Here is a 10,345-nt window from a genome sequence, read left to right on the forward strand (position 1 = left end):
CTCCTGTGTTTACACCTTATTTATGAAAAGCCTTTAAAAAGCAGCTGCTGGCGTGTTATTCCTCTGTGTGAAGCGTATATTTGTCTTTATTTCCCAACGTTTCACTCGTCATATTTCAAAACCAGGCGTTCAAATTCAAAATCTATTGATGCATGAGACAAACGTGTCATTTTGAGCGTCTCCGGTGCTGCTGCAGTCATTCATGTTCCTATAACTGCGTTAACTGTTCTCCCGAAAAGACAAATCGCTCTCCGTCTACCCAAAGTTGCTTCTCTCTGGCTCTGCAGCCATTTCCTTCAGCCATTAGCAAATGTTATGAAGAACAAAGGCGACATTTTAAGTTTGTGTTTCACCACATTTCAGAGTTTATTGTACAATCAGGTCAATTCACACAAAATGGTCCATTGCGCTGGATCATTCAAACTGGCGTCAACATGAAAACAATCACATTGTTAGTATCACCCCGCGGGGCGATGTCATTAGGGATTATTACAAACACACCTTCGAAGTGAGAAAAGGTGGATCGGGGTTTGGTTGTTGTTTGGCTCGGAAGATTCGGAGCCTTCATTTGTAAGAAGATGACGCTGCTCTTTAAAAACAAGTCCTTCAAGTCGCATCAAAATATGTACACATAAAAAATATTACAAATCTTATTGAAAGACTAGTGCGGTCGGAGAGGAAGAGATAGAGAAAAAGAAGGGTTTGGTGTGGACGGTTTACTGTTGTACAAACTGCTGAGGAAGGTGACGATGAAATGTTACAAAAAACAGTGTGTGTGTCCAGCACACACGAACATATAAACTCTCTGACACACTCGCACGCACGCGCTCCCTGAAGAGGAATGAGGATAAAAGGAGTCTGGGGACCCCGGCTCGCTGAATTGTTTGTTGAAGTTGAACTTACTTGCACAAGCACCCTCGCGAATGTTTAGAACCATGGATACAGCTTCAGAGACGGACGGAGGGTTGAAAACAAAGAGAAAAGTGGCGGACGAGGCCGAGAGCTGTTTCCGCGCCTTCCGTTTTAAAGTGTCTGCCGCACTCAAAATTCCCTTTCAACTATTTTCCCTTCCAACTACATTTTTAAACTGGACAACATCTCCAACTGTTGCTTTATTATCTGCCACAGCGGCTGGTGACGTGGACGAACTAACCTGCCGCAACACAACTGTAACCAGCGTCCGGCGGGTGGCTGGCGTTCATTCCCAGCCCAGTGACCGCGTCAGAGGGGAGGCGGGGAGATGCTACGAGCACTTCCACACGCACACCGCCAGACTCCCTCCAAAGAACATGTAGAGCAGGTTCTTCACCTCGTGCGTGACCTCGAAGCCGAAGCCTTCGCCGATCACAACGTGCCACGAGCTGCCGAATTTCTTGTCCATGGACTCTTTGATCATCTTCGCTGCACTCTGGGAAAGACGATAGAAGACAGAAGAATGAACATCAACCAATGAAGAACATGAATTTAAAAGATTACCTTGTGCTAAACAGGATTATTCGTATATTAATGAGTAACCCGGCGTAAAGGTTGTCACGATACCAGCATTTTAAACTCTGATACAACACTCATTTAAAAAAAAAAAAACCCCATACTTAAAATCCTTGGCACACAAAATAGGATATTTTCTTTCTTTTTTTTAAGGGCGCACTCACACTGTCCGTCCTCACCGCGCCCCGGGCTTTAGGGTACTTGTGTCCCCCTCCCTCTCCCCCCGCGCCCCAGGCCCGTTTGTACTCACACTACCTGGGCCTCGGCGAATGCTTCTTGCTGTCCATACGTCATCACGCCGTAACACGTCACACGCATTGATGACGTCATCGCGATGCGTCACTTTGTTTACAAATCTTTCCATAGACCTCGGAGTTTTTGAATATTTTCATCGACCAAATCTGCAGTAAACACTCCACCTCCGCATCACACCAACGTGAACCTTTCACCGCCATTGTTGTTGTTGTTAAATGTCCGCGCATGGTCCGTCCTTCTATTTTCTATGTCCCAACAGGCGCACATAAAATGACGCCTGAGCCGCCGTAGGCCTCGTGCTCGTGCACGTGCGCACACTTGTGCTCGTACACATACGCACGCTCGTGCATGTGCAAACGTGCTTTACAAAAGCCCACCTCTCTCAAACGGCCCGTGGACGGCAAGCTGGCCGCAGCTAGGCGCGGAGCGGTTGCACTCACACTGGTCAAACGAACTAGGCTTGACCCGTAAAACCTGTTTTGGCCCGGTGCGGAAGGACGGTGTGAGTGCGCCCTAATAATAACCTGCTGCACACAGTGCTGTTACAGAAAAGGACACAGTTGATTTTCTCCCCTGCCAAAATCTGACTGTGGACGTGCTTTTTAGAGCTTTAATACTTTCGATACTCTCAAATGTATCGTAATGATATCGTATTGTTTTGAAACACACGGTAATGTAGAATTTATCATTTGACAACTGTACCCTTATGTTACCTTGAATTATTGAAGACAAAAGCGTGTTACCTGCATGCCTCCACAGCAAACAAAGAATCCAAAATGACATGAAGTTATATAACTATGACTCTCAATACTCTATTCACTGATTCACACATTTTACTGCAAGAATTCAACATAACACGGGGTGAGCAACTGATCATTTTAAGGGCAAATGGTTTCTTTATTACAGGGAACTACATTTTACACTCTTGCTGTACCAAATGTCATTTTTTGACATTCAAAGCTTCTATTGAGGCTTTTGAATGAAGCTTGGAATTTATTCAAATGGACTAAAGCAGAATTTTTTTTGGATAGAAACACATTTTTTACTATTCAGTACGGCCCTACCTTCCACTTAACTAAACAAATACTGACACTACACTGTTAAGATTGTGGTTTAATTACCTTTCAAACGCCATGAACTACAGAAACAGCACGGTCAAAACACATTTCTCTCAAGCCACCGACAGAAACATCAAAGACAGACGACACAATGCACACTTACCTCATTGTTGGTGGCAAACTTTTCACAGGCTGTCACACAAAGCTCCATGGTCTCGACCCTCATTTCCTCCGGCATGTCCGTATGCTGAGGACGAACACAAATGGTAAGGGCTGACACTTTCCTCTCAGAGTCTGTCCGCGCTATTACAAACGAGTATGTGGGTGAACCACAAACAAACAAGAAAGAAACAGTCTGACTTATACTTAAAAACGTTAATGAATTATAGACTAGGATTTGTTTTTCTAAAAGAACAGAGTAAAAGCAAAGCGAGTGTACAGTGTAACACACACACGAGCCATGGTGCAGAACCTGATACCTGGAGTACACGCTGAACCCATCCTACTGACAGGATACAGTAGCCTCCATGTCTGGCCAGCTCTCTTCTCATTCTTGGCACAACTATCACACAACTGGGTGTAACACCATGAATGCTTTCCAGGGGAGACTGTCAGAAAATGTGCACCGTCATCCCCACATTTAGACGATACTGCATCTCATTTACTCTCTATGATGGTAAACCACCTTCTTTGGAACAACTATAAACGCTTTCGAACTAGGTCTGTCAGAGAGTAACGCGACTCTCGTGTAGTCACACATTTCAGCAACGTCGCCTAATGTTAGATCCATTTGAGCCAGATACTTTCCTCCACTTCTCTCTGTTTGCGTGCTGTGTGTTATCTGTTGTATGTATAGGAGACACAGGTGTAAATTCCACACTAAATCTTGTGAAATTCAGTATGTGTCCTCTTGTTTCCTAACAGTAGGAAGAGGAAGAGTGTGTCTGTCTGTGACCAACAGCTCTGGTTTGTGTTAACTATGAGTCTGTGGAGTAAACATGCTCTCATGAATTATAGCTGCAGATCACTCAGGGTTGCATTTGCTTGTGAATTGACATTTTCTTACAGCTCCAAAAGCCCGACAGTTACTTAATGACACTTACACGAGCACAATACACAAACAGTTCATCCGCAACCTGCTGATACACCACGACTATGACCAACTAAACCCCAGCCGACAAAGCAAAAAGTATACAATCAAAATGTAGTTCTCATGTTGTCATTGCAGAATGGACTGCTCCCGACCAAGTAGGATGTTCTCGTCCTGTACCCAGAGGCACTGTCCTGTTTCTCCCCTACCCTGATCAGAGGGAAGCTGTGCAGCCTCTTGTAGTCGGCCTCCTCTTTCTTTCCCTCGCCAGTCCCAGCCATTCCGACTCCTGCAGAAGACAAAAAAGGACATTTTCTACATGTTAGAAAAAAGAAAAGAAGCACACCTCCAGACTGGATAAGTGATCAGGCGGGCCGGCTCTGTAGTCGGCATGAAACTGGGCTCACTGGTGACGGTGGCAGAGAGGAGGGCACTGGACATTATGGACAATGCCAGCCACCCCCTGCACACCGTCATCAGCACCCAGAGGAGCCTGTTCAGTGGAAGGCTGCTCCTGCCCAAGTGTAGGACCAACAGGCTCAAGAACTCCTTTGTCTCTCAGGACATCACACTGTGTTGTAGAGGATGACGTCCTCACTCGGGGGGAGGAGGAAATAAAGAGGACAGAAAGGAAGGAGTGGGAGCCACTCAATGTGCAATTAATAATCTACTCTCACATACCTGGACACTTGTCTTCTTTTCTTCGTGCAATAACTTTATTCACCACTTAAGTGCAGTAATGTAATCTTACTGCTCATTTCTGTCATATACAGACATATATATTTTATCTTATACATTTCTCTGATTTCATTTTACTTGTTTTTTATCTCTACTTTATATATTTAACTTTATTGAGTTTTATTGAGTTTATTGTTTACTGTCTATTGTTTTACTTTCTATATTTATTTAGCTAAGAGTTTATTGTTTACTGTCTATTGTTTTACTTTCTATATTTATTTAGCTAAGAGTTTATTGTCTTAAACTGTATTTCTTTTATACCTTCTTAAAATTCAATTTCCTTGCAGGCGTCATCCCAAAGGGATCAATAAAGAGAAATTTATAAAAAAAAACATTTCAGATATCCATAAAGTAATTTTGAGTATCCAAAATCTAGTCGTAGACTAGTAATAGGGTCATTACGGATACACAAAGCTGCAATTTTACTAGTAAGTACTGCGTTACACATATGCATAATATTAAATTCAATGGTGAATATCTAGATAGTGGTGTCATTGTACTAGAATAACGTTGTCAGGATTCCTATAACTTTTCAAAGGTCAAATTCAAGCACTTTCCTGGTCCATTTTCAAGCCTTTCAAGCACCTAACAGGTGTGGTCAATTACATATTTCTATAAATACATATATTTAAAAAAAAAAAAAAAATCACATTACAAGACACAGAATTACATTCTAGACAACTAACATTTTGTTTTGTAACACCAGTTGTTGTTAAACAAATGCGGCTACAACTTCAAGCATTTTCAAGCGCTGTATCCAAAACTCAAGCCCCTTTTCAAACCTTGAAATCAAAACATTAAAATTCAAACATTTGCAAGCACCAGTGTTGTGCCGTATTCAGCACCCCTGTCGTGAAATGCACCCCCTCACATTATAGGTGATAGTCTGCATGAGAAGGCTGTTGTTTCCACCTATAGGAGTAGTTTATATACAGGTAACCACATTAACAGCACACACTTTTGAACCTATGAATTGCAAGAAAAGCTGGGATTATATTCAGGAAACACTGAGTCAAATACATTCAACTTGTTCAAAAGATCCATTTAACTCATTTTGTAATTATGGCTGCAGTTTATTTCCACAGTACATACAAAAATGTATTGTTTTGTGTTCGCTATTATCAGAGTTTGTGATTTTAAACTCTTTAAAATAGTTTAAAGACTGTAAGTAACCAATGTTGTGACCGTTGTGGGTTAGCTGTATAAATGTATATATATACCTGTATATAAACTACTCCTATAGGTGGAAACAACAGCCTTTTGATCCAGAATATCACCTATAAATATCACCTATAATGCGAGGGGGTGCATTTCACGGCAGGGGTGCTGAATACGACACAACACCTGTACTGTGGATACCTGAAATGAAAATTGTAGATAGGGACAACTGTGTGTATCTGAAATTATCCTTGTGGCTATAGTGAGAATTGAACTTTCACCCGGGGAAATAATGTTATTGATATCTAAAATGAACACAGATAGGAGCGTGATTCCAGTAAATGTTTATCTATTAAATGCCATAAGAGCAAACTCACATCTGTAGCTAACAACACTGTAACATGACCCAGCTGTGGGACCATCGCTAGCTAGCTACAACAAGTATGTCATCGTATTTTACTCCGGAGTAGATGATTTATCCTCGGGACGACATCTGCAGATAACGGTTTGTTTGCGAACATGACGATGCCCACTCTACTTAGCAACCGTTACCAACGAAGTAGGTTTTACCAGCTAGCTAATTAGCTTAGCTTGTTTGATAGCAAACAGCTACCGGTAGATGTTTTCTACCCTCAAAAACGACTTTTTTAAAAACCAACCGTTGTGATGTTACGACTTAGGGTGTGTTGTCGGTACTCAATAAATACAGACGTTAACACCGAAGGAGATGTTAGTTACTTACGAGGCGTTTCTCCACCGAAAACTTCTGCTGTTTGACTCCCAGTTCGGTTGTTAAGGAGACATTTTAAACACCGGATGTCCGTACAGAGGAAGCCCCGCCCACCACAGCGTAGCTTCGTTCCTATTGGTTCAGAGTCTGTCATTCAACTGAAGGACTCAACACTGTCACTCACTAACTTTCTTTCTTTCTGTCTTTCTATCTTTCTTTCTTTCTTCCTTTCTTCCTTTCTTTCTTTATATCTATCTATCTATCTATCTATCTATCTATCTATCTATCTATCTATCTATCTATCTATCTATCTATCTATCTTTCTATCTATCTATCTATCTATCTATCTATCTATCTATCTATCTATCTATCTTTCTATCTATCTATCTATCTATCTATCTATCCATCTATCTATCTGTCTATCTATCTATCTATCTATCTATCTGTCTATCTATCTATCTATCTATCTATCTTTCTTTCTATCTATATCTATCTATCTATCTATCTATCTATCTATCTATCTATCTATCTATCTATCTATCTATCTGTCTATCTATCCATCTATCTATCTATCTATCTATCTATCTATCTATCTATCTATCTATCTATCTATCTATCTATCTATTTATCTATCTATCTATCTATCTGTCTATCTATCTATCTATCTATCTATCTATCTATCTATCTATCTATCAATCTATCTATCTGTCTATCTATCTATCTATCTATCTATCTATCTATCTATCTATCTATCTATCCATCTATCTATCTATCTATCTATCTATCTATCTATCTATCTATCTATCTATCTATCTATCTATCTATCTATCTATCTATCTATCTATCTATCTATCTAACCTGAAAATACCTCATGATTGTACAATATTTTGAATGCACTCAGTCACTTCCCCCCTCTGTCTGTCTGCTCTACAGTTACACCACAGTCCATCGAGCTCTGTGAGTAAAACCTTTTACTGTTCTTTGTAATCAGCCCTCTTACTGCATCTGACCCACATTCAGCTGGAAACATCTGGGTGGAATCCCCAGGTACACACACACACACACACACACACACACACACACACACACACACACACACCCACATACACACACAATAATCCACAAAGCTCTGAAAGTGATTCTCTGTGTGAGAGTTGCGTCTGATAACCTGAGTTGTGCATTTGGCCTCGCACGCCTGCTGACATAACACACGGATTCATTTGGTTTCTGAAACAATGACTCTCCTGTGGGTTACAGTCTCAATCATGGGAACGCAGACAAACAGATCACATAATAATCTTTCTCTCCGTCTCTCTCTCTCCCATCTCTTCTGTCCTCTTCCAGAAATATTTTTATTTGGCACTAAATACAAAAAAAATATACGAAAATATTGACTCCAAAACCTGTCTGTCAAACACATTTAAGCCTCTCTAAAACAGCCTGTCTCTGGGGAAAATATGCAGCTACAAAACTTATCGAAAACTGCATTTTTATGTTTTATTTTAGTAACATTCATTTTAAAAAAATAAAGGTTTAAGAAACTGTTTGTTGCCTCTTTACATTTACATTACAGTGACGCTTTAACCATGCATGTGCAGTGTGTTGCATGGATCTTCCCAAAAGCTTAAAAACACTATGTAGGTCACACAAAATGATCCTATTAGGACACAGACCTGTAGAAACGAAGCAAGATTATTATTATTATTAATTCATTAAAGATCGAGTTAAACATCTCAAACTTAACTGTATGTTTGATATACTTCAAAAAAGGGCCCCTGAATATGTAAAATGTCACATTGGCATGGTTGGAAGCCACATGATTACAACACAAGAGCAAGCATTATGTCGTGCAACACCCTGGTGTTAGAGGTAAAATAGCTCTAAGAGAGAAGAGCTCTTTTTCCAAAACTGGGATCTCTCTCTGGAACAATCTGCCCCAAACAACCGTCTCCGTGGGGAGAGCTGATGGTTCACTTTTAATATGATATGGCTGACAAGAGCCCGCAGTTGGAGCCCTGGAGCAGGCGAATCTTGACTCCACTGGTGGCTCCCAGAGAAGATGCAGAGGGTATGACTCCAGGTCAAGACCTGGCTCAGGGGGTGACGCCCCTGCCATGCATAGTCCCGAGTCCAGCTGCAGGGAGCGTCAGGGAGACGTCCCTGACCGCGGGCCCCGCCATCCGGAGGTGTTCTGGAATTAAAGGAGCGAAACATCAAGGAAGGATGGCTCCCAGCTGGTACTCGGCACCGCTCAGACCATCCTGCCACCAAGGATTTCCTGCAAGAGGAGGAGCTTGGGACATTTGTAAGTAACTCTAGCAGATTCTGCTTGTAGCAAAGCGTCATTGATGGTTATTTCACCTTAAAGAAGGAGTTTGAACCCTGTGCATGCAATTGCAAAGGGGGACTTTATTCTGTAATTCATTCTGATTTCTTTGTTCGTTTCCACGTATTTTGTTTATTCCCATTGAGGACCACTTTAGAAATAAGTGTTTTTTGGTAATGCTTTAAAGTGCTATTCTCTGAAATGATTGTGTCATAATAGGCTACTCATCCGAGCTGTTGTGCTTTTAAATTCTTAATAAAAATCAAATCAAATCAAATATACATGAACACTTTTTATTACTTTAGATGTTTGTGCAAAGAATGTTGTTTTTCAGGCACAAATCATAATAAAAAGAACATTATTTTTAAAGTATAACAGGGATTCATAATGGCACATGTACTGTAAATATGTCCCTATTCTCAACAAGTGTCTTCATCTATTTGAGCTTCTGGTTTTGTTTTGTTAATATAGATTAAACAAGGTAAATGACAATGATTCTAACAACTTATGCATGTGGGTGTGCGCTCTCATCTTAGATCAAGTGTAAACGTCTGAAAATACTCAGAGAGAGAGCGGAAGCGTTGAATACCCAGGTGAGAGACTCCCAAAGAAAAGCGCCAGAGGGCTCGAAGGCATGAGCTGAAATAAGCACGTCAAAACAAAGCGGAGGGTTGGAGGGAAGGAGAGCGAGCTGCTCTTGATAAGAAAAGTGCAGTGAAAAGCAAACTGGTGACGAGAGGTGGATAAAAGAGAGCGGGAGGTGGCGAGACCTTGAGGAGAGTAATTCAGCGTGAGGGGAATCAATCCTGTGGAAAAATATGAGGTGTCCCGGGGTCATGGGCGAAAAAAGTGATGAAGAAAATCAAGGTTGGACAGCAAGTTTGGAGAGTGAAGGAGTTTCTGGTAAAAGGGCCGATCGACAGTGGAATCGCAGCATGTAGATATAAAGGCTTTGTGAGAACTGCTTGACTGGAGAGTTTGCGGCAGTAGCTCAGTCAATAGGTGACTTGGCTGGGAACTGTAGGGTCGCTGGTTCAATTCCCTGTATGGAGCGTGAACTGGTGGCTGGAGAGGTGCCAGTTCATCTCCTGGGCACTGCTGAGGTGCTGTTGAACAAGGCACCGAACCCCCAACTGCTCGGGGCGCCGGCCACTGGCAGCCCCCTCGCTCTAACGTGTGTGTGTGTGTGTGTGTGTGTGTATATACTAAGACTGAAAAATTCAATTTAAATAAAGTAATTCTTCTTGCAACCACGAAGCGATGCTGCTTTGAAAATTAAAAAAAAAAAATCTGTGTCTGTGTCACGAGGGAAGCTGACACGTTGCAGCGGTGGGGATGAGAAAAAAAAAGATGAGAAAGATTATGAAAGGAATGAAAATTTGCTGTGAAAATGAATATTTGAGTCGGTGTGTTTTCACGTCTGTGTGTGTGTGACGGAGAATGTGGTGCCGGGTCACATAAGGATTTCCAAAACATCTGCCTGCATCAGAGAGAGGTAATTA

At 41.5% G+C, this 10,345-nt stretch overlaps 1 protein-coding gene across 1 annotated transcript; it reads right to left on the bottom strand.

Moving 5' to 3' along the window:
• Positions 1-386: 386 nt before the first annotated feature.
• Positions 387-6,590, bottom strand: LOC310962682 (dynein axonemal light chain 4). The gene is made up of 4 exons (XM_083935200.1): positions 6,530-6,590; positions 4,101-4,180; positions 2,965-3,048; positions 387-1,408 (listed from the first exon to the last, which is right to left on the bottom strand). The coding sequence occupies exons 2-4, from the start codon at positions 4,170-4,172 to the stop codon at positions 1,244-1,246; spliced, it is 321 nt and encodes a 106-aa protein (XP_083791326.1). The 5' UTR covers positions 4,173-4,180; positions 6,530-6,590; the 3' UTR covers positions 387-1,243.
• Between the last annotated feature and the right edge of the window lie 3,755 nt (positions 6,591-10,345).

This window comes from Echiichthys vipera, assembly GCF_963691815.1.
Source record: "Echiichthys vipera genome assembly, chromosome: 2".
NCBI classification, from domain to species: domain Eukaryota; kingdom Metazoa; phylum Chordata; class Actinopteri; order Perciformes; family Trachinidae; genus Echiichthys; species Echiichthys vipera.

Excerpts from the sequence above, each read along its gene's own strand:
- LOC310962682 (XM_083935200.1), bottom strand. The coding sequence starts at position 4,172 with ATGGCTGGGACTGGCGAGGGAAAGAAAGAGGAGGCCGACTACAAGAGG. Across the intron at positions 3,049-4,100 it reads ACAGCTTCCCTCTGATCAGG|CATACGGACATGCCGGAGGA; the intron begins GTAGGGGAGAAA and ends GTTCGTCCTCAG. Across the intron at positions 1,409-2,964 it reads AGTTTGCCACCAACAATGAG|AGTGCAGCGAAGATGATCAA; the intron begins GTAAGTGTGCAT and ends CGTCTTTCCCAG.